We start from the raw sequence: 25,442 nt of genomic DNA, 5'->3' as shown, positions 1-25,442 counted from the left end.
AGGGGATGAAATTCATTTTGAATATCATTCAGGCATATAACTTCTCTAATAGATGAAAACGGCTGAGGCTAAGCCTGTCAAGCTGAATAATGAGTCACTTTTTTTTTTCTCTTCAGAAGATAACTTCAGGAAAATATTGAAAGACTCATACATACCTAAAAGACTCTGTGCTTCCTTTCAAATTGTTCCTGTCCCCACTTCCGAATGTCTAACTAATGCTTTTTGTTGTTGAAGGTGAGCTGTCCCCCTGTCGACACATGAACGGAGGCTGCGGTGACCTCTGCCTCTTGACCCCGCATGGGAGGGTCAACTGCTCTTGCCGTGGAGAACGTGTGCTGTTAGATGACAACAGATGTGTCTGTAAGTTAAGAAGCTTCAGATTTAATCAGGCCGAGGCCATGGCTAGCTAACCTTTTAACGATTCACAGAATGACATTGATTCTCAGTATCCCTTACAGAGAAGTTACTTCAAAAGAGACATTTCATGCTCTTATTTTTACAAGTTGACATGATTTCTTGAGGTGTTCCTGAAATCTCTGTGATATATACCATAAATACTGTGTTCTATACCATCATTTTTTTTAGATCTTTTCATAGCAATAAATCAAACTTACATCTTAGTCCAAGGCCATGGTTCTCAATGCGGAAAAGGTCAGCGGTATGTGGTAAAGAGAGAGTTGAGTTGAAAGGCAAAGCACTCGATTTACTCCATCTACCCTCACCTACGGTCACAAGATTTGGATATACATGAGCTTCCTTCTGAAGCTGGCCAGCCTCAACCTGAGCGATCAGGTGAGGAGCTCACACATCTTGAGGGAGCTTGGAGTGATTGCTTCTCCATATCGAAAGGAGTCAGCTGAGGTGGTTTGAGCTGAGGTCTCCAGAGGTTTTCCATGCATGTCTAACTTGTAGAAGATCATTGGCCTGGGAGTAGTGGGAGCCCTGTGCGGGACTATTTTTTCAGTCCTGCTCTCGCACAATTTGCGTCCAAACCCGCTTGCTCCCGCTGACTCGTATATAGGCCAAGTAATATAACTAGCATATCCATAGTTTTATTTGCTGGCCTACATACTTTATAACATAATAATAACAATAATAATAATAATAATAATAATAATAATAATAATAATAATAATGATAATAATAATAATAATAATAATAATAATAATAATAATAATAATAATAATAATATAGTCAACAAATGTCTCTATTTTGAATCACAATGTTCATGTAAGCTAAGGCTAAACACTAAAAACTGTCTATATATCTGTAGTTATTTTATTTAAAAAAGAGTAAATCTATTAAACAATGTGCCAGTATCACATTAAAGCAAACCAAACTCTGATCCATCAAACTGATAAAAAAAAATGCTTGACTTGGTTCTCAAATACTTGCATTTCCCCATCTGTAGTTTGGCCACGAACAGCTGGTATTGATTCTGCTTCTACTGACAGTTTTGTGGAATGATGATTTGGATTTCAGTTCAAACTTATGACAAAAAAAAAAAAAAAAAAGATAATTTGAAAGATTTCACACTCAGACTAAAAAACAGTAAACTAAATAATGGTCGATCTTTATTAGCTTTTGTTTATCTATTTATTTTTAACAACTAATGACGATTTGTTGTTATTGGCCAAGCAAAAACAAACAGCAAAAGACTTTAAACATCACATTTAGGTGCAATAAATGCATGATATGAACTGGATAGCGATAACGATGAGGAGGCTAAACTTTAAGTGTGAAACAGAAATTAGTTAATTATTTCAGACCTCCATACAAAGTGCTAGAGAAGGGTTTTTCAGAGCTTTTGAGTCAATAGTGAATTTAGAAATCTAACTTTATGCTCTCAATAACAGTGTTTATATATAATATATATTAGGGTTGTCAAATGATTAAAAAATTTATTCAGATTAATTACAGTTTTCAAATGAATTAATCACTATTAATCACTATTCACAACTATACATGAAATTTGCCCGTTTTTACTGCATTGTATCAACAGAAAGAACCAATGCTTACAAATATTTACTGGTAACTGACCTCAGATGTCCAATGGTCAGTAAATGCCACATGTTTAAATGTTTAAAAAATCCATTTTAGGATTATTAACTCTGAGGGGGGTGAATGTATATGTGTATATATATATATATGTATATATATATATATATATATATGTGTGTGTGTGTGTGTGTGTGTGTGCGTGCGCGCGTGTGTGTGTGTGTGTCAGGCTGCTTTTCTATACCCAGTGCATAACCAGCTGGCTTCTCTTTATCTTTTTTTTCTGTGATGTTTACAAAGAAAGAAAAAAAAATCCTGTGACATCTTTGAGTTGATGACTTTGTGAGTAACACACACAAACAAACATGACCAGCTGTTGGTTCTGTATCTTTGACAAAGCAGTTAAATTTAATTCACTAGTCAAAGTCAGTAGATGAATATAAACAAACAAAGCTTTAGTTTGACTTTGAATTTATGCAGACAAAGGAAGAAGAAAATGCTGAAATAAGATTTCCTGCCACATATACCAGTCTAAAGTATAAAAAGTTGCAGCTGTGCTTTGCTGTCCAATTTGACATCACTGGTTGAATTTGAAACACAGTGTTGCTAACAGACCATATGGTGGGAGGAGGTGTTCAAATGAGGAAAGTTTGGCCAGACTGAACATGGCAAGCAACTCAGAGCTGGATGGCAGCTTTGGTGTCATGGCAGAGGATCGCAGGCTTTTTAACAACCAGATTTGACTCATTACTAAAGCAGTAAGAAGTTTTGTAACTTTCTAACTTGTGAAGCTGCATGTTGCAATCAGATAGGATAACTGGTAGATTTCCATTGATAAAACTGTAGGTATACTTGAGTGAATTTTGAAAAAAAAGTCCTTTTTGGCATTTCTTTTGTAGATCAGAGTACAATTTGCCCAAACAGGAATTTCTAAGTTCATCTTACTGAATGCCTTTGACATTTACATATTTTAAATCTGAAGCTGATTTGATGGATGTAAAGTGTTATATATGTAGAAATGAAGTGTCTTAGTTCACTACTATGAATAAAGTATGTTTTGACAGTCATCAGCCCCCCTTTCTCCTTCTGCAGCAGAGAACTCCTCGTGCAACATCTACACTGAATTTGAGTGTGGAAACGGAGAGTGCATAAACTACCAGCTGACCTGTGATGGAATAGCCCACTGCAAAGATAAATCAGATGAGAAGATGCAGTACTGTGGTAAGGCAAACTTAACAGATCTATGTAAACAGAGAGAAGAATGTTGGTTTAACTTGAGGCTAACAGCTCCTAAAGAATACTGGTATTTGAAAGTTATTTTAATCATTTCTGACATACTCATACAGCACAATCTGTTCAGACAACAGGATCTGTCGGAGGGGTTTCAGAGCCTGCTACAACCAGCGATGTTTGGCCAATAGTCGCTTCTGTGACGGAATCGATGACTGTGGGGATAACTCTGATGAAGCTCTCTGTAGCAGTGAGTTGCAGCCGTTTGATCTCCTGTTCTATCGGTCCTGCTTCTGAGGGCGCAATCCACTCACGTTAACACGTATCGTCTGTTAATACAGCACACAGGGCCACATGCTGCGTTAAGCCTTCTCTATCTAATGAGCCCCAAGATCATAAGGAGAGCTCAAATTAAAAGAGACGCCCAACCACTACCCCTGGAAACTGCTTTTAGGGGCCTATACAGCATTTGGTGTTATTTAAATATCACTAGGGGGATTTAATCTTTGATTTGTGATGTGATTTTTCAGTTTTGGTTAATTCCATGCTGTTATTGGTGTTGGTAAGGGAGGGAGACAAATATATATATATATATATATACACTACCGTTCAAAAGTTTGGGGTCACTTCCCTATTGAATCCCATGGCAAATTATATATATATATATGTGTGTGTGTGTGTTTGTGTGAGTGTATGTGTGTGTGGGTGGGCGTGTGTGTGTATTCTGACCAGGCTGACTGAACCCACAAGGAGACAGCAGTAGGTTGGTAATTAATGAGGACTTTTCTAACCCAGCAGTCTGAGTTTTCAAGAAGGAGTTTATCTCAGTATGGTGTGCCATTATCAGCTCCTTAAGTTTTTTTTTTTTTTTTCCTGTGTGTGTGTGTATGTGTGTGTTTAAAGGGAAAGAAACAGTAAAATATTCTATTACCATTAGATCACTTGATGATAGCATTAATAATTTGCATACTGATAACAAAATGCATATAGCTTAATGACTGCACCCCATAGTTTTCAACAACTGAGCCAAGACACACCTTTTGCATATTAATTGTAATTTGCCATTGTATAGCACTAAAAGGGGGCATGTTTATGTGGTGGCAGCTGCAACCAAGAGCTAATTTTTAGTCCTCCTTGAAAGAAGCTATGATTAATTTTGCTAGCTTTACCTGTAACTGTCCTCTTTCTGTTTAAGTAAACCTTTTTGAAATGCTAATTGTTTCCAACAGATGTCACATGTGGCTTATCAGAATCCTCTTGCAAGGACGGGAGCTGTGTACCTAGCTCAGCTTGGTGCAACCAGGTCATCGACTGTACCGATGCCTCGGATGAAAAGAACTGCAGTAAGTCCTTCTGCCTTTGTTTTGCATTGCAACCAAAATAAAAATGCACTTACAGCTGCATCCTCAGCAGATCAACTATATCCGTTCACTTGATCAAAGCTTGGATCAAACTGAATACTGCATCTTTCTTAGTTACCTCCACCACTAGTAGCATTGTGAAAATGCAGTTATTGTGGTGGTGTATTTTCTGTTCAGGCCACACTGAATGCTCTCACTTTTACAAGCTGGGGGTGAAAGAAAAAGATTTTATCAGCTGCAACTCCACTTCACTGTGCATCCACCCGTCATGGATCTGTGATGGTGCAAATGATTGCGGAGACTATGCTGATGAGACCAACTGCCAGGGTGAGCAGCGACTCAAGCACACACAAAGACTTGCATCTTGCTTGTGTATTCAGAGGCAGATTAAAAAAGCCAGCTTCAATTAGAAAAGACTTAAGACAGATCTAATTTTCAGTGATGATTATGGCAGTGGAACAAGAGATTCATACAGAGCTTAGGAGAAGATAATGACCTCAATCACTGCTAATGCCAAGAGGACTGACTTGGTTTTGTTGTATGTCCCAGTTTCCTATGGCCAAAAGTGTGAGGAGGGCCATTTTGCCTGTCCAAGTGGGAACTGTATTTCTAGTGTTTGGCTGTGTGATGGCCAAAAAGACTGTGAAGACGGAGCAGATGAATTCCAGTGTGGTAAGATAACATATTTTACTTCTCATGGATGATGCCAGTTAATCCTGGGTAATTACAAAACTGACCTTTAATATCACCTCTTACTTCAGCCAAATTAATGGATCTCTTTTGGTTTCTGTTGAAGTTAAATGATACATTGTACAGGGTGATTAGTAAGCACTAACTCAAAACTTCATTATTTCATAAAATCACTTGAGTGTTAAACAAACCCACATTTCCAGAAAATTGTGAAAAGGTTTTGAAGAGCGACTAAACTGAGGACATTTTTTTTCTTTTGTTTTGTTGTACCAAAAGTGTATGTGCCCATTCTTGCTGAATATAAGATTTTAGCTACTCTGCAGTCCATCATATTTGTTGTGTGTTTCTCATCTCTATGATGCTCCATATATTTTCATTAGGAGATGGATATTTACTAGTGACAGGCCAGTCAATCACACACACTGTGTCCGCCAAGTCACACTGTTGTAAGTCATGCAGCATGGACCTGGTTCTGTCTTATTGAAATAACTACTGATCTCCTAGTCTAAATGTCACCTTGATGGTAGAGTATGTTTCTCCAAAATCCCAATAAATTCCTCTACATCAACAATATTCTCACGTTACATAGGTCATCCATGAACATTGATCCACCTTTATACCATTTGATATGCTGAGTTTTGCACTCTCTGCATATGACAACCCTTAGATTTTCAGAATGGGTACACAGTTTGAATCTTGTGTAACACAGTTTAAGGTTAAATATCTGAATGCAGAAGAAGGAAATGATATAAAATGGTTTTCCAAGATATTTTCAGGTCTATGTATCTGTTAATGCTGTTAATGGTTAATTTCTGTTAAAGTCTGTCATGATAATGGTGGTTGATTTATGGTTGAATTGAGATTTAATTTAACCACAATTAATGATTTTCTGATTGGCTTTAGTATAAAGTGGTGAGCCTGGACCCAGCTTGCTTTAAATGAATCTCTAAGTGGATTATTATTTTATGTCCAATCTTGGCACCCTCACCTACTTCCAGTTAATTTGCTGTTTGCAGACTTTTTCAGATCACTTTTTTTTAAATTTAAAATTACTTAGGTTTTCTTTGCTTCTTTTCCAACTTTGTCTGATTGTGCTAATGTTTTGTATAGGCAATGACTTTGGTCACTGAAAACACTGAAAATTATTCCTCTGTGAGTCTTTTACACAGAGGTTTTAGTTATTTTGAGCAAATTAAGTTTTAATTGCATGTCATATAACAATTCCCAGCTTTTGTGGAAATGAGATTTGAAAATTTAAGCTGAGGAAAAAAATACCAAAAATAAAAATAACTGTTCATTTTTGCATCACGCAAATTCTTTTAAGTTTGCTTTGCTTCCCCTTATTGTGTATTTGAAATTTCTCAAGTGGTTTTTGATGCTTGTTTAAAAGTCTAATTCTGACCCTGAATTTAGAGTGAGTCTGTTGAGGACACATGTTTTTCCAATTATCTCTTTGAATTATAATATACGCAACTTCCACTGCAACAAGTAATTAATGAGCCATCAGTCACCGGGGAGGTTATACTGAGTATGGAAATGTGGGTTCAGCTGGAAAGGGATGACATATGAGCGGATTACACATTACAATGCCACTCCTCCACTTCCTTTACCCGAGGCAAAGCATTCTTACTTATGCTTTAATGAATGCTAATACATGCAGAACCTGCTATGACAAAGTTAAGATCTCTCCAATTAAACAGGAGGACCATAATTAAGTCATGGTATTGATTAAGGTAATTTAACCTCAAAACCAACAGCGTGTGCACATACCCGTTCATATGTTCAGTGCTTTTGGCATCAAAACAAAACAGGCTGGGTGCTCTTATGTAGGTGCTCAACATTGCTGTTAAACTTTATCAGCATCATGTGCATACATGGTAATTGGATCTGATGAATTAGTCATGCACACAGTGTAAAAACACTCGCTACCTGTATTTGATTAGTCAGTTTATTGTGTTCTTTTTCCCCTTTGACTGTTTGTTTTTAGCATAGTTAAAATGTTAGAAGTCATGAAGCAGTGATGTGTTGTGCTGCTGTTTGTGTGCTACTGCCTTCTCCAAAGGAAAATGAGTAACACCGCAGACAAACATTCAACACATATATATTTCACCTGATGAAGCACCTGCTGCTGGATGTAAAGCTACTCAGGAAGTGCCTCAAAGTGCAAAACCACTAACAGCTGCTTGGTACTGGCTCCAAGAGGATCTACCCTTTGTGGTTAAATGTGTATAAGTAAATTTTAGCATGTTAACATGCTGCCCTATGCCTTAATATCAACATCCTAATATCTTCATTTAATGTACTTTTGCCTGGATCAGTTATCATTTAAAAAGAAAGGAGAATAGGACTACAAAACCGTTACACTGTATCCTGCTATTTCGACTGTAGTTTCCTCTTCCTGTATAATTAGCAAGTCTACATTTAGCTACAAACAATGGAAGAAAGCAGCTCAGTGCAATCCACTTTTCATCTGTGATTCTTTTTTTAGTTATCTGATTTACTTTGTCATTTGCCCATGCATGTTGTTAGAGAGAAACAAAAGACATGAACAAATTTTACATTCCTTTATCTTTAAAATGTCAGTTTAGCCGGTAACATTCTGTGCTTCCATAGGTACTTAAATCAGGACCAATGTGAATTATGCCATAAATCTTTGAGAAGTTCTGAATAGCTTTTCCAGGACAAATAGACAATGCCCCCATTCCTCTTGGTTAATTACCATATAAAAAGCTCCAGTCACTGATAACCTGACTGCAAAAGAAATGTGGTTTGAGGAAAATGTCATTGCATTTCAGAAATTCCAAATTCCACATCTGATTAGAAGAAATAGTCACTTATCACGTCACAATGCACAGGGCACCTTCTGCTGTGAAAATGAGACATGAAAGACTTGCTTTGATACATTTAGTGTGCAGCAGACCTGCTATTTTGTTGCATACTTGAAGCATTCAATCATATTTGAAGTGCAAATGTGGTATCATGCACAGAAAGTCTGGATAATCCAGATTTAACCATCTCATGGTCCTTATCTTACACCCTAGTAGTGATGAACAAAGTCTGACAGGAAAGGAAGCAACACAGTGTGGGGGGCCCCCTCTCTCAATGGTCACCCCTCCCACCCTACTCAGATCCATAATTTCCCATACTGTGGTCTGACCTGGAGCACACATCCCCCTTCCTTCTCTCAACATCTTATCAAAGCTTTGGCAGACTTAGTCGGCCTGACATCTGAGGGAATGGGACCACAGAGCAACTCCCCATGGACACAAGGTGGCTCAGTGACACAAATTCAACGCAGCTTATGAATATTGTATGTCCTCATTTCACACAATGAGTTTGACACAGCAATCAACAGTGTTAGCCAACATTCAGCTATTTCCTGTCCTCCGTATGAGGTTTGTGTGTTTTCAGAAACTAAAATCAAATGAAGCATTTGGAATCTAATCTGGTGATTTCTTTTTATACAGTTTATTTATTTTTTCAATTCCCTGAACAGTAACTGACAGCACCCTCTAATTCTTTTTATTCTATTAAAAAGAAAATAAAACAAAAACTCATATTTGCAGTGCTTTGTGTAGCAGCCATTCATGCCTGCTGCTAAAAAATAAACCATTGGAGAAAAAACAAGCAAGCCAAGGGCCAAATAAGCTCCAGCCCAAATGTTGTGTTTTCATCAAAAATGCTTTGCCCTTTCTACAGGTTATGGTGCAGCTGTGGTTTCCCCCTCACTTTGTTTGATTTATAGCATTGAGATCCCTCTTCCACTGCCCTTCGCAGACTCATCATGCTTGTGGAACCAGTTCGCCTGCTCCAAGAACAAATGCATCGCCAAACAATGGCTGTGTGACGGGGAGAATGACTGCGAGGACGGTCTTGACGAGAGTGCACAGATCTGCGGTTAGTGCCCTTTCAGATGTCTCGAGGAATCTGCCTTTAATATAAAAGGTCACATCCGCTATATTAGGTCTTACAGCTTCATGCATTCCTCCAGCAGAAGTGAAAATGAGACAGCCTTAATGAGGCAACAAATGAGACCGCAGGCATTTCTGATAATTCGAGCGAGCGCTGAGGCAAATAGATTTTTCATCACCAAGGCCCTAGAGGCATAGATATTTCAATGGGGTAAATGAGATGTATGGGTAATGAATTTTACAATAAAACAAAACGAAGCCAGCCACAATGAGAAGTGAACATTTGCTGAGAACACTGGTTGTGTAATTTGACTGTAATGGAGTGTCAAGGTAATATTAATGAGATGGTCTACAGGTTTCTAAAGGCAAAATTCTTGTCAAAAGCAAAAATTACATTTTAGCCGCACTTGGCTAATTGAACTACTATTATTTACCTTTGTTTTTCTGTGCAGCCAATTTTTCTCCTAGTTGGTTTTGCCTTAAAGGGCAGTACTAAGATAAGGCCAAGTAGTGCTGACGTACAGCATTGAACTAAATAATTATTATTCATAGAAGCAGAGTCATTATGTTTTAGCTGCACAAAGAACTGCTGCACAATGAAAATTAAAGTTTGTTTGCAGGACATAAAGGGATATCATGTCTAACTCAACCAAATAGTTTCTATCTGAGTTGGTCTGATGCATTTACTGATAACAGAAGGCAACATCCTAGAAATAACAACAAAAAGGAATCTAGCAGAACAGACTCAGTTGCTAAACTCATCTTTTCTCTTTTGTGCACTTGATTTTCTGTGTTGAGGGAATTTTGAAAGTATACGATGTGTTTCTGTTTTCCACCCAGGGACAGTGACTTGTGCTCCGGGGCTGTTCAGCTGCCCGGGGTCGTACGCCTGTGTTCCGAAACGCTGGCTCTGTGATGGTGAAAGGGACTGCCCTGATGGGAGCGATGAACTCGCTGCAGCTGGCTGTGGTAAACTGTCTTCTAGCTAAAAATATGTTTTTTTTCCCCCACATCATTTTCTTTGTATGACTCAACTTTATTTGTAAAATATGTACAAGAAAACAAACAAATTTCAGTCCTCAAGAAAAAAAAAAACATTCATATGGTGAAAAGTGGCTGATAATTAGATAATTTGAGGCTTTAGCACAAAAGCAGCCATCACTAAGTGCTGTAATCAAATCAACGTTGTTTCTGCCTTCAGTCAAGCCTACTTAGCAGTGGAAAAACAATTAGAAAACACAGACCGGTGTACCAGCTTGAGGTGGAATGTTTTGTTCTTGACATTTTGCATATCACATGGAAAAAAGATGTCTATCCATTCATTAGCACTTGATTCCATTTTCTTTTTGTGCATCAGCACCTAACAACACATGCGATGACAGCTCGTTTCACTGCCGCAACAAAGCGTGCATCCCCCAGCGATTCGTCTGTGACCATGATAACGACTGCGGAGATGGATCTGATGAGTCGGTGGAATGTGGCAAGTAGATTTATCCTGATCTCTTTCTCTTAATATTCACCAGTGGTGCATGAATATGCTCAAGCTGAACTCTACAATATGCCTCAAAAGCAATAGGGGAGAAATTCCCAGTTTGAAAAATGCATGATATATAGGAATAATAACACCCAATGAACCCAGCAAACAACCTTTTGTTTGGGTATATTAAAATTATTGACTTATTGAAGCATTTTGTGGCAGTATTAGTTTAATAAATCATTTTATACAAATAAATACTTATCAAATCAGCTTTTTATTTCAAAGCTTGTGAAGATGAAATGACCCCCAAATTAAAACTGGTTTATAGATCAGTCCATAGACAATATGTACATTTGTTAAGATGCTTGTTAACATGCTTACACTGGGGTTTTATTCGGGCATTTACTATTTGCAGTGTCTCAGTCAAAGGCACTTCTTTATTGCAGCTTTGATTTATGAAGACTAGCTGATGAAATATGCATATTTATACTTGAAATATTGGCCAGTGCAGCTGTGAATACCATTATACATCCAGATGGCTTGAATTGTTGATCAGTAATGGTTCTATTTACACTACAACAGCACCTCATTATAGTGTCAACAGAGGCTGTGAAAATCTTGCTTGTGCAGCTATTTTACATAATTGACACTAAAGTCTGTTGAAGTTCCACCTTAATGTAAAGCTAAAGTCACTGACAAGTCCAAGTTTTACTTGATGAGAAAGTGGCAATCTCTTTTTTTCTTCCTTCAGTCTATGGCTCTTGTGGATCTGAGGAATTTCGCTGTGGGGACGGTCGCTGTCTTCTCAGCTCTCAGTGGGAGTGTGATGGCTACGCTGACTGTCCCGATCACTCTGACGAACTGCCTCTGAACCTTAAATGCCTTGCTGCAGGTAAGACTGCTGTTTGGCTCACAGCTGGAATCTCTTCATCAGTGTCACCAGCAGCACCACTTGCCAAGGAAACTGGTGGGATCAAATGTGCGAAACAAAAAGGCGTCGCAACTAAGGAGAGAGTTGCTGAAAAGAATTAATGTGTCAAGCTCCACTGTCAGCTCCAAAACATTGAGGGAGTCACAGGGCGTTGTGCCAGTGACAGTCATCTTTTTTGTTCTTTTCAGGAAGCTTGTGCAACGGCTCCTTCTTCATGTGCTCCAATGGCCGCTGCATTTCCGAGGGGAATCTGTGTGATGGGAAAGATGATTGCGGAGATGGGTCAGATGAGAGGAACTGCAATGTGAATGAATGCTTGAACCGCAGAGTCAGTGGGTGCACACAGGATTGTCAGGATCTCACTGTTGGGTACAAGGTAAGCAACCACTGGACTAATCACAGTTTGGCTTGAAAGTGATTCTCCATCAGAATCCATTCATTTCAACTTAGGGTGAAACAAAGTGAAGTTTATGAAAGATGAAAAGTACATGTTCATTTCAGAAGCAAGCTCAAAGATTAATTTGTATATGTGAGTTCTAATAAAACTGTCTGTGTTATTACTGATAGTGTGACTTACAATATCCAAGCATATCACGATAATGTAAGATTTTTATTAAAAGACTCCTGACCTGAACTTCTGAGCACCAGCAGGATTTCTGGAATAAGTAGCAGGTGAAACATTGCGCTCATATCATTAGTAGTGTGGACATGAATGATTAATGACCGATAATAAATCAAGCCTGGCTTTGCACATCATTAAACAGATAAAGATAGGTGGGAGGATATATACATGTTGTCTCTCACTTTTTAACCTTGAAAGCTGTAGGGGGAGGGGGACTTAATGATTAGCCAACAACTGTCTGAGCTCCCTCTCTGCACCATGCTATTATGCTGTTTCTGGCAATGGTGGCATTTTGTTATTAGGGTTGAATCCAGGTCAAGGCCACGACCGCTGAGTGTTTCAGTGGCCATCACTGCTGTCAGACTGTGGTAGTTTTATGCTTTCATCCCTGGATTTTCCTCTCGCACTCCTACATATGATGGTGTTAACTGCACGAGAGGAGTGCCCGAACCGCTCCTCGTTGTCACGACGGGGGCAGATCTGGACAGAGAGCACATCGGAGCAGAGCCTTAGCTCATCCATTTGTGGCCCGAACAGGAAGATCAGCAGAAAAGCTCTCAAGGTTATAACTTTGGATAAAAAAGGGATTTGCAGTTGGTGCAAGGCAGCTAATAGAAGTGTTGAGTTATTTTGGGGAAGGGGAACTTGGTCAGTGAAGTGCAATTGAATTTTGAGGAACAGTATATCTGTACTGTGGCTTTGAGGTTGTCATATACGGTAAATGCCTGGATTTGCTGAATTTTCTGCCAAATTGCAACTTGCTTTAAGTTCAAATTTCAGGTTAAATACTCAAATACTCAGTGGACCACAGTTTTCTGGTGGTTTGATTCCAGGCTTCCCCCGACTACATGCTGAAGTGTCCTTGGGAAAGACACTGAACCCCGTGTTGTGTCTATGGGGTTTGAAAGTGTATGTCAGAGCAAAGCACATATTATACCAACAGAAGTGCTATATGAATGTGTGTGTGAATGGACGGATACGCAGTTTGGTCTTCTGCGTAACTTGGTCCGTTTTCAGGAAGCTTAGCTATCCGTTGCTTGACCCAGAAGACGGAGCAATACCACCAGAAATCACGGGGGCAGTGCTGAGCAGAATAGCGGACATGAGACCAGCAAAAGAAACAAACCAGAGAAAAAGAAGGGGACCAGGAAAGAATCAAAAAAGCAGAAGGCAAAGACAACAACTGTAGAAATTGTGCAAGCTTTTGAAGAAAGGATATCCAAGTGTTTTAGGGCGTGCTGGGAAGTTGAGAACACCTTCATACCTGTACTTTACGTCTGCCAAACGGTGTTTGAAACTGGCACCTAGCGGGAATGAACTCTGAAAGTAGCACTGCCCACTAGTGGGGGAACTGACTTATCAAGTGGAAGAAGAAGTAAACCATGAAGAAACAGTTTCAGATAGCGGTAAACATGGCGATGGTGGAGGGAATCATAATAATTGACGCTCTTAGAAGGAGACATAAAAAGAACCAACACAGGTGGCGGTTGTCTGTTCGACCATTAAATACTTTGCGGCACATGGATGGCAACTTCTTCTTGCTCGTCTTACCAATGTGAGAAATTGATGATGAGCGGCACTTCCAATATTTCCGGATGTCCTTTGGGGCTTTCAATGACTTGCTTTGCCGTGTTCCCACTCACATCTAACACAGAAACTCACACGCTGCCCCCTTTAGCGAAGCAGAACGGCTTGCTGTGACCCTATGCTATCTTGCATTGGGAATTAGCCAGCAATGTATGGCAGCAAGCTATATGCTGTGTTCTGCAGCTGTGTGTTGCATTATCAGAGAAGTGTGCCATGCTATTTGGACTGGGCTTAAGGATGGCTTTGTAGCTTTCTCAGAGAAAGAGCGGTTTGAGACAATCAGGAAAGACTTTTGGGAACGGTGGAATTATGCCAACTGTGTGGGGGCCATTGATGGGAAACATGTATGGGTGAGAGCACCAGCCAACAGTGGAAGCAGTTTTAATAACTAAGGCTTCATTTTAATGGCAGCCTGTGATGCAAGATCACCTTCAGATATTTTTCAACCAGAAGCTGGCAGATATATTGACCCCATGCTGATGGACACTGATGGTGCACTAGGAGAATAGGGACAGGCAGTGGATGGAGACATCAACCTTTTGGACCCTCAGCATGTCACCAATGCTCGGTTAACCCCTGATGGTATCTATGGTCGGGAGCTCTTCAAAGACTTTTTTCAGACAAACAAGGGAGGAGTTTCTTGGCAGGATGCCATCACCCAACAAGGTAGATTGCACTGAAGTTGCCACAAAAAGCTGAACAGAATTGCTCATTGCACAACAGATATCAGCCTTCTCTGATTATTCCCCAAACAGATTAGTTATTGTCTGTTAATATTTTGGTGTAATAAAATTCAATTATGAAAAAACCTCTGTTATGCTCATCCACATTGCAAAAGACAGCATATAATCATTGCAAGAAATTAGGGACTTTTGTCTTTTTCCTAATTTTCCTAGAAAATTTGGATGTACTATTCCATATAAGATTTTTTATAGGGTGTTCTTGTGTCAGATATTGTAATTCTAGGGTCTAGCAAGTAATTAAAAGGTGCATAAGGTTTCTTGATTTTTTTTTTTAATGCAAAGCAAATCAAAGTATGTTAGGCAAACAAAAAAAGAATCACGAAAAAAAAATAAATACAAATATATTAAACTGCAAACTGTTTAAAAAAATAAAAAAAATCTACAGCAAACAGATTAGGGAAAGCAACTCTGTACAAAAAAGAAGATAGGGTAGCATTACTCTCTGAACCTCGTGCAAGTTTATTGACCTGTGCTTGTCCATGTCCACATATATGCCTGTCTCTGGGCCCTGACAAGGTGACATCATAAATATGGCTGTAGTTTCGGACATACTCACACAGCCTCTCTTCAAATCTCCCAGCCATGTCTACAGTTTTGCTTGCAAATGCGAATGTTGTTGCTCTCAACTTCTTTGGGTGCTTTTTATTTAGCAGTTCTGCTGAATCATCTTCATGTTCCTCTTCTTCTTTTCTGGTTTTGTTACTTTTGCTGGTTGTGTTTTAGCTCAACACTGCCCCTGAGATTTCCGGTGGTATCGCTCTGTCTTCTTCGTCAAGTGATGGATAGCTATGCTATCTGAAAACAGATCAAATTACACGTGTAACTGACGCAGAAAATGGATGAAACTGTCCATCAGTCTGTGTATTCGTCTTCTGCGTTGAGTATAAATGGGCCTTATGATGACAGCAACGTATAAAAACGTTTGAAACAGACGTCACTCTTTATATCAGGGAGCTTAAAGCCTTAGTGGTGAGGATGACTAGAAAAGCACTATATAAGAACAGTCCATTTACATTTATTGTTTTTCTGGAAAATGAAATTTGTAGTTTGAAGAAAGCAGAAGGGGGACAGCAGGTATTCTGTGAGTTAATGACTTGGCTAATGTTTGTAAATTTAATTACATTTTTTTAACAATAATTTACAATTTACCACCACGTGAAAGTTTTACAAAACTATAGGTGGTCATTTATTGTTTGAATGTGAAACAAACCACAAAATACTAACAGAACCTAATGCCCAAGGATCATTTGATGTGATATTAGCCATATTACATCCCCTGTCACAGTAAAACACATTTTGCTTATAAAGATGTTGAGATGACACAGTGAAAGTAAATCAAGAATAACCAGAGAAATGTTGTGTTAATTAGAGAACAAGAGTCTCAATGTGCAGATCAAATCCTTGTTGGTTCCATCTCAGCACTCATTTCCTCAGTTTTGTAGACTGATGTCCTAGCAGATCTATGGAGACTTACAGTAGCATTGCTCTCTATCAGTCTAATGCATTTTAAGACTTAAACATCCTGTTTAGAATGATATTTTCTTCCCCTTAACATTTTGTTGTTAATGACTTCCCATCTCCTCACCTGCACAAATTTCATCCAGGCAGGAAAGTTAAATGTTTATTCCTTTAGGTCAGAAAATAGTGTTCATGTGTCCTGAAAGACAGCAGTTTCTGCAACCTCTAACACATTCTTCATAATCATGAAAACGATGAAATAAAAAGAATGAATAACTTTGTTTTAACTACAAAAACCTCATTGTCACACTGCACACAGCATTAGAGCAGAGACCAATCCCCAGGGTTATTTAAAATGGCACACTGGTGAAGAACTGCTTTCAGTAGCAACTTTTTTGAATGAATTTCTGCATTTGAGTCTTATAATATGCATTGAATGAATTAGTAACTTTTACAACAGACATTTCCACAAATGTGGAAGACGTGGCTGCGGTAAATAGTTTAAACGTATCAGAAGAAGTCAGAACAACAAATATTGATGTTTATTCCTATAAACATTTTCTGCAAAGCTGGAGACAAAAAATAGTCTTTTATTTGGCCTTTTTTTTGTTATAGGTATGATGAAATAAATAATTTTGCTTTTTTTATTCTTTTGCCCTACCCCTTAAATAATTAGTGTAAATGCTGGCCTGGTTTCCACCTGAAAGATGATGGGAAGACTTGTGTGGATGTTGATGAATGCTCCACTACCCTTCCCTGTAGCCAGCGCTGCATCAACACATACGGGTCCTACAGGTGCCTTTGTGTGGATGGTTATGAAGCTGTGGATCGAAACCCCAACACGTGCAAGGCTCTTTCAGGTCAGCCTGATTTTGGATTTTTCAAATGGCATTATTTCAGCACCAAAGTGGAAGTCCTCTAATGCTGCTTGTTTTTCATTTCAGCTGAAGAGCCCTTTCTTATTATGGCAGACCATCACGAGATCCGCAAACTAAGTGTTGATGGTTCGAATTACACCATCTTAAAGCAAGTAAGTGATTGTTGCATCACCTCTTTGTTGTAGTAGAATATTTCCTGAACTGGGTATCAATGTTCTTCATTTTGTCTATTGTTTCACTCTTTTCAATCTTTCTATGCCTCTTTTAACCTTTTTCAGCAATTTTTTGAAGGAGAATGTGTTTAAGTTATTGTTATTCCTGTAAATTCACATGCTAAATGTGTGAAGAGACCTGAAACATTACACCCATATCAGACTGAATATTTTATGCTATATGTATACCACTGTATGTTGAACTGTTGCCTCTGGCCCAGGTCGTGTTTGTAGACGAGAACTTGTTCTCAATTCACCTCCCAGGTTAAATAAAGGTTAAATAAAAATGGAATGCAAACTTGACCTAGATGCTCCTAGAAGTCTCAGTGGCTCATAGGGCATGAGCAGATCCAATATATAATTTGGACCAGAACCTTGCAGACCAGCAGAGGACTTTTAAAATCAATTCTTTGGTGCACATGAAGCTAGTGAAGAGATCTAAGAAACCAAGTGATATGTTCACTTGTTGGTCATTGTGAGGACATGAGTAGCAGCATTCTGGTTTAGTTATTCTCTCAATGATTTTTGAGAGAGGCCTCTAAAATCTTCATTACAATGGTCAAGCCTACTTAAAACAAATACATGGACAAGTTTTTCCAAGTCATATTAAGCCTTTAGTCCCTGTATTCTACATATATTCTTCAGGTGGTAAAAAGATGATTTTACTGTTGCTTTAATATGACCAAAATGACACCAAGATTTCTGGTTTGATCTGCTGATTTCAACATTGCTCACTGAAGTTATGCACTATTTTTTGGATGCTTTTTATTTACCTGAACAAAATTCTGACACATCCAGATTTTGATTTGACCAAGGCACAAACTTTGTATGGGACTAGAGTCTCCTGCTGAGACAGTAATATAGAGCTGAGTGTCTTTAGCATAATAATAGTCAGATTTTCAGTTTGATTTTCAAGATTCCAGCTAGTGGGACCATTTAGATGCTAAACAATAGGGGCCCAAGATGGAACCTTGGGGAACTCCCCACATTATCTTTGTTTGAACAGACCTATAGTTAGTGATTGCAATGAAGTCTCCATCTTTGATGTATGATTTAAGCCAGTTCAGAATTGGACCAGAGGTTTTCACCCAACTTTTCAATCAACCCAGTAGGATGTTTTGGTCAACAAAAGACGCACTGAGATCCAATAGAACCAAAACCGAACTTCTGCCACTATCTGTGTTTACATAAATATCATTTAAGACTTTGACGAGAGCAGTTTCATTGCTGCGGTGTGGTCAAAATCCTGACCGAGAGAAATCAAAACAATTATTAAGCTCTAAAAATATGTAAAATTCTTGATAAACAGCTTTTTCAGTAAGTTTACTTAAAAATGGGAGGTTTTAGATGGCCCTGTAGTAGTTCATCATTGACATGTTTAGTCCAGTTAACATTCATTGCAGTGCAGCGAGTCTTGAGGTTGGTTTTAAATATGCTGGAAAAAGAATCTTTATTTCAAAAGCACTTCATGATTTTCCAGCTACCACCATATGGTCGATAGACAATTGACCATTCAGAGTGGTGGAGGGTAGAGAATTGAATTCACTCTACTGAGGAACCCTCAGATAAAGCTGTTAACTCTTATTACTGCTGCTCACGGTACTACTTGAATTTAACTGTTAATTACTACAAAAGGTTAGATGTCATATTAACCTCTCCAATTCATTTACTTTATGCAGCTACCACTCATTTAATCACCTCTTGTTACAGCTGATATTATGTTACTTTGACACAACATAACATTCATATCTGGTCATTGTCTTCATGTCTTGTTGCAGGTCTTGGCATAAATATGTCCACCTACCACTAATGCACTTAACAATCATACCGCTACTGTTTGCCTTCAACACAGAAACTGTGTTGTTTTGTGGTTAATTAGAGCTGAATGGACTCTTGCTTTCAAAAGGAGAAATCTTGGCTGGACAAAGTAAATTACCTTTTATCAGATTTCAGAGAAAAACAAAGTTAATGGGGCTACGTCTGTGAATTTAGATCACATAACTATATTGTTGCAGAATTTTTCAGTGCTGAAGTTATAAATGAAGTATAAAGTCAATGCTAAAGCAAGCGGCCATCAAAGTGTCACCTGTTACTATAGAAACTATTTCCCTTCAAAAGTTCTGTTTGGATTACTGAACACGGTGAAGAGCTAAAACCAGCTGAACATCCAACCGCAGCTACAGCCTTAGGGTTGTCACACTGACTTGTCTTGTGTAAGGAAGAAAAAGAAGTTGATCATGGATTAACAAATTAGTGTCATATGGATAGTGGGCAAAAATCTCCCTTTCCTATACTATTTCACATAACTTTTTCTGTTCATTTTTTTCAGATTCTTTCAACTTTTGATTATTTAAATACACACCCTAATGACATCATGTAAAGTACCACCCATACAAGCAACAACTCATAATGGTTTCCACACTTAAATGGAGCAAATGTTTGGGCAATGCTGGGCCACAAAATCCTCACAGTGAGGAAGGGGGTCGGCGGTGTGTGGGATATGTGTCCAAGAACAAAAACCAAAATACATCACAATAAAATACCCAATACAGAGCAAAGCAAAGGGTTAACTGAATTAGATAAGAAAAAAAAGATAATATAACCATTCCTAGTATAACTAGAAGACGCTAACAGGACAAAACATGTGAATGTGAAACCCCAGTACAACTAAACCTGCAGACTCTAACATAGAGCTAAAATCAATCATTAATAGGACTAAAATACAATCTCCTTTACATCATTACTGCCACTTAATGCGTGGGATGTCAAATTCTGGTCCCCTAGGGCCACTGCCCTACAGTTTTTGATGTTTTCCTGCATCAGCACACCAGATTTAGATGAGATAGATTTATTCAATAGTTTAAGTCATGTTTAAACCTAATAATGACCCATTAATTTAAATCAGGTATGTTGAAGCAGGGAAAAACCTAAAACCTGCAGGGTTGCAGATGACAGTCTGTGCCTAAATAGACATTTTGCTAGTTGCCTTAAATAAATGGAACACAATATAATGACACTTTGTCACTTCTTGTTTGAGTTTTGGACTTTGTAATAGAAATCTAAAGTACTAGATAATGGTTTAAAATAAAACAGGGCAAAAATACATTTTGCTTTACACTGGCACCATCACGCTCATGGATGTTGTCTTTAAACATCACATTTTATACACACAGTTGCTCTCATTACCACTAAAGGTGCAATCTCTTCCAATGCAATTATAGATCCTTTTAGCCTGCATGGGTAAACAACCCATTTGTTCATTTTTAGGAGGAGGATACTCTCATCTAAAGTGTTGACAGAGGAAAATAATAGAAGTGCAGGTAAAAGGGTCACACAGGCTTTATCTCTGTAGCTGAGAGCAGAAAGGTTCCCCCAGGACACTTTGGCGCCTGTCTGTAAAGGTGTTGATGATCTGATGAAGACGTCTCATTTGGCCCGTCAGATTATCTGACATGTTTTCTCAGCACCCACAGTGTGAGACAGCAGGGTGAGGGCATATGTTTGGTGTGCAGCACTGACTGACAGTGGGGTCCTGTGAAAGAGAAGAAAGTATCTCAGTCCCCTGCTTTGATAGGGCTTCAGCTTGTGCTTCACTCATCTTTCAAATGACTTGTGTTGCTAAAAGCATTGATCTCATTTTTTCATATAATCACATTTAACTTGTTGACAAAACATTAATTTGATGTTTGGCTTGTGTATGTTTAAATAAACTACATTTTCTTTTTAAGTGCAGTAAAATATTCTTGTCATCCTTTAAGTCTAATGGATTTCTTTAAGGAGTAAATTAGCACAGCAGGCAATATGTCTCTATTTAATAGACACATTTTAATCTACTTTAAGGGATAATAGTGCATGGAACTTAATCATCAGATTTATACTCATTGTTAAATGTTGCATACATTTGTTGGCAGAGAGAGTGACAGCTTAATATTTTTACCTTTTAACAAGGCATTCAACTTTACTGATTTCTAAATGATTAAGCTGATATGTATTTGTGCCTTCTCTGTGATTCTCAGGGTCTCTACAACATCATCCACCTTGATTTTGACTACAAGAAGGAGTTTATTTATTGGGTGGACTCAACCAGGCCAAGTGGACGAAAGATCAACAGAATGCGTCTCAATGGGAGCGACCTCAAGGTACTGAAGAACTAAGCTGCCGCTACTGTTTGCCAAATGGTGCCTCGCAGCAATTTACAGGGGATTTAATAGCTTTACTTTACTTGTTCTCACTTTAACTTGCACTTGTTTTACTGAGCTCAGTTCAGCTCAATTTAATAATCAGGCTCTGCAGTTTAACTTTTCCTATATTTAAGATGACTTGCAAACCAAGGGACTCATTGTAAGTGCTCAGCAGTCTTTTATTCTTTATGTGGTAAACATGATCATTTTTTTCTTTTTCTGAAATTGCCAGTAGCTAATGACACACTTGTGTAAAAGCGATCAGTGTGTTCATGTGAAAATAGCCATAGAGATACATGCCTCGAGATACAAAGGTATGCTCTCTGGTGTAATCGGCAGGTTCGTCAAGGTCGTGGGATAGGAGCCCAGACATAGGGGATGCTGGGACATCAGCATAACACCTGCTGGGCCTCCATGCCACTTCTTATTAGCATTGGTGTGTGGGGGGCATTGGGCTTATTCAGCTCAATTACTTCTACAGTCTATGCTTGAGCCTTTGCCACAGCTTAGCAAGAGGACAAACTGTCTAAAACACAGATCCAGGAGCCTCTCATATCGGCTAATTAAAAGAGTCACTGATGTCTGCCGCAATTCTCACAGGTTTGCTACATGAGAAAGACAAGATTGAAGATCAGCGAGCGTTTCTGTGGATTTTCTCTACACCAAGATAATTGGACTGATCTGTGCTGTTTATTAAAAAAATGAAAGAAAAAAGTTGCATTTTTTTCTTTTCAAGTTGGTGTTGCACTGCTTGTTAAAAATTTGCACTCCTCTGTATTTGACGAATTAGGCGGCAGCAGCCATTTGTCATTGGACAGATCTCCAGCATACATAATCAAGTTTACCTCCAATAATCTAGATTCATGTTTCCTGTGTCCATCCTTAGTTCCCATTGTTGAAAGAATCACTGTCCCTGGTTGCTATGGTTACAAACCACTGGGAAGTCTTCTTTTACTTAGAAACGTTTTAGATTAATGGAATTACTGCAAAATGCAGTAGTAGTACAGGCAAACCTTGTGAAAATCATAGTTCTCAGAGGAATATGTGGGTTTATATTAATATATAACATCTAATGGCTCAAAGCAGAAAGACTGGATCTACCCAGGACGAAACAACACTTATGAAAAAGCCTATTTAAATGTGGACATTTCTTGCAAGTTAATTTGACATCAAGCATGTTCTATGCAATACAATAAAATGCTGTAGATTAAACTACCAGAAGGACTATACGAGTGACATCTTCTTTTGTCTAAAGAGACAGATGGAAACTTCAGCCAAGATGATGATGTATATCAATTATGTTTCCACATTTCTTTATGCGCCTTAATGGCAGATTGCATGGGTGCTGAGAGCTTGAAAAATAAAACCTGCTTTAGAGACTGTGACTCTGGCTGCCAGCTGGCACAATGATTATGGGGGACTCAAGAGTTAGATAACAATTAAGGATACTGATAGCACCTAAGGATTTCCTAAATTTAGTTTTCAACAGCTAAACTACTTTACTGATGTTGTGCCAGATTTCTTACCGAGAATAATGCAATATATCTGAAACAGAGGTCATAATTCTGATGCCTTTCAACATGTTACTAATTGTTTTAAGATGGTTGGTAGTAAGTGCAATTGTGGATCTAATAAATATTCATTTTGTAAATCTTCTGCAGATTAAAGATATATATTTTTTTCTTCCATGTCTTTAAAATGACATAACAATTGGTGTTGTAGCCCACGATAAACTTATCCTAATCAGGCAGAGTGGTGCAATTCTGGTAATCATGTTTCTGTGAAATTACATCTGCATGTTGCTCTGGTCAAATCACCTTTTATTCAACTATTCCTCAACTATAGTCATGATATGGCACCAGGGAGGATTTTTCAGCTGTAGAATCTAATTTGGAAGTCATTAGACAAAGTTACTTGACCTTTTAAAACAAGTGCGAATCTACTTTTCGTCTTATCACACCAGACTAGTCAGGTAATATACACGGGTCTCTTGTGAAATCATTTGGTTTTGACCAGATAAAAGCAGGCTCCTGAGTGCCAATAATGGTCTAATATAATTTCAAAAGAGCATTCCCACAACTTTGTAGTAGTATAAAAATACCACACAAGAATTAAGATACCATATCGTGACATTTCAGTAAAAATAACAGCCAGTTTCTGCTGTGTAGTTGTAGGTCATTAATGGTCACCCTGCAGTATTCTGGACAGCCTTTTGTCACACAGCAGGTGAATGTGTTATTACTATGGCAACAGAGAAAGTCAGGATCTCAAAACTAAATCTGTCCAACTCACCAGAAGCGCATCCATTTTAGTTGAGGATGTTGAGACAGTGTCGGAGTTGTTGGGCAAAAAAAAAAAAATCAGTAGGTTTAATTTTTACTTTGTTTTGCTTTCATAGTGAATCATTTTGTTGTTTTTGTTTCCAGGATAATTTGATCATAGTACTCATATTTTTCATCAAATGCCTTTTATTTCTTTACATTCATCCATAAGATATGTTGGTGATTCTTCCCCCCATCTGCACTTAAAGATAGTCCACAGGACAGCCGTGCCCAGCGCGCTAGCAGTGGATTGGATAGGAAAGAATCTCTACTGGTGTGATGCAGAAAGGAAAACACTCGAAGTGTCAAAAGCCAATGGCCTCTACCCTACAATCCTGATCAGTTCTGGCCTTAAGAACCCCACAGATTTAGCTCTGGATCCTCAGACAGGGTAAGTATTATCATTACTGTAAAGTTCACCATCAAATGGTTTAGTGTCCAGCTCTTGCTCAATTAATTCAGTTTTGTGTTTAGATAAAAAAAAGGCAAGGGAAGACAAGGAAAAAAATTAGGACAGTCATAACAAGTGAGAAAGTATCAAAGGAACAGTCCTACTTAATTTATACACTAGAATCTAAAGAGTTTTGAAATTGTTATGGCTGTGAGCTGGCTAGTAGCTGCTAGCATGCTACCAAGCAGCCAACAACTAATTTAGATTTAACGCTTTGTTTAACACAGCTGTCCACAACAGTTTAATTTTCAGCCTCTAAAGAAACTAAAGACATAATATAGATTAAATTAAATTAAAACCTGGAGCTTTTAATGTACAGTACAGAAGTCTTTAAAATGTTGATGCCATGTGTGCATCCAGGCTCAATGGGTAAAACTAACCTTTCATCACTCCAAGTCATCATGAACTGATATTGTCAAATTATACTGTCCTGATCCCTTGATGAACCACATGATGGTAACAGTTTACAAACAAAAAATGTGATTAAAACACATTTATTTACACATACATCTATATTTGTTCACAATGATCCATCTTCTGTGTGCCGTCGGGGTGTATGCAAAGAATTATGGGTGCTTTAAGAACACTGAGGATACACAAAGTATCCTTGAAATTTCACAGAATATAGAACTGAGTCCTTCAAAAGGATCAGAGTAAGCCTTCAGTGGGATTTGATGACTTGAAGTACTAGTTACGTCGCTGTGAAGGAACCTTGTTCACTTTGAGAAGCAGCACCTCTGCTCTTTACTTGACTCAAGTCCTTTGCTTACACCAGATTTGGGACCATTTTATACCTTTAATAAAAGTGGAGCTACCCTGATAACTCTCCTGCTTTGGCTGCCTTGGTTTGTTTTTATATTCTATCTTTCACATGATTTTATTTTTAAAGGTATTCGTGCATGTTTTCTTGCAATGTTCCTTTTAACTACTTTCACTCTGTTTCTCTAATCTGCAGTCTAAATTCTTTTTTTTTTATTTCTACCACCTTTTATTATGAAAAATGCTCCCCATATGTCTTGTAAAATATTACTTTTTGAACTTTGCAATATTTCCAACTAGGTATGTGTTCTGGGTAGACTGCTGTGAACCTCCTCACATTGGGCGGATAGGCATGGATGGCCGAGGGCAAACGGTTATCATTGACACAGAGATCTATAACCCCACTGCTCTCACTATTGATTATACCAACAAGAGACTCTACTGGGCCGACGACAACCACATCCTGTTTGCCAACATGGATGGCACCCAAAGACGGAGAGGTGAGACAAGAATGTGTTTCACGCGTTAACAGATAGTTACTATATCGATGAGTAAAACTGAATTTAACATGAATTCTTCAGCACTTAATGGAGCTCTTAAATAAGTGCTAATATAATTTTGAGTAAAGAAAG

The 25,442-nt window shown here is 38.3% G+C and overlaps 1 protein-coding gene across 1 annotated transcript in view; it reads left to right on the top strand.

The window, feature by feature from the left end:
• lrp1bb (low density lipoprotein receptor-related protein 1Bb) overlaps positions 1-25,442 on the top strand; it is a 335,780-nt gene that overhangs the window by 262,249 nt on the left and 48,089 nt on the right. The window contains exons 45-60 of the mRNA XM_042001119.1: positions 235-360; positions 3,091-3,219; positions 3,359-3,478; positions 4,458-4,571; positions 4,767-4,916; positions 5,139-5,261; positions 9,057-9,176; positions 10,031-10,159; positions 10,548-10,670; positions 11,419-11,559; positions 11,787-11,974; positions 16,685-16,868; positions 16,953-17,038; positions 21,115-21,237; positions 23,810-23,991; positions 25,111-25,310. Of these exons, the coding sequence (XP_041857053.1) occupies positions 235-360; positions 3,091-3,219; positions 3,359-3,478; positions 4,458-4,571; positions 4,767-4,916; positions 5,139-5,261; positions 9,057-9,176; positions 10,031-10,159; positions 10,548-10,670; positions 11,419-11,559; positions 11,787-11,974; positions 16,685-16,868; positions 16,953-17,038; positions 21,115-21,237; positions 23,810-23,991; positions 25,111-25,310 (2,238 nt within the window). The remainder of the gene's footprint in view (positions 1-234; positions 361-3,090; positions 3,220-3,358; positions 3,479-4,457; positions 4,572-4,766; positions 4,917-5,138; positions 5,262-9,056; positions 9,177-10,030; positions 10,160-10,547; positions 10,671-11,418; positions 11,560-11,786; positions 11,975-16,684; positions 16,869-16,952; positions 17,039-21,114; positions 21,238-23,809; positions 23,992-25,110; positions 25,311-25,442) is intronic.

This window comes from Melanotaenia boesemani, chromosome 12 (genome assembly GCF_017639745.1).
Source record: "Melanotaenia boesemani isolate fMelBoe1 chromosome 12, fMelBoe1.pri, whole genome shotgun sequence".
Lineage (NCBI taxonomy): Eukaryota > Metazoa > Chordata > Actinopteri > Atheriniformes > Melanotaeniidae > Melanotaenia > Melanotaenia boesemani.
The sequence above is the reverse complement of the archived record's forward strand: the minus strand, read 5'-3'. Positions and strand labels throughout refer to the sequence as shown.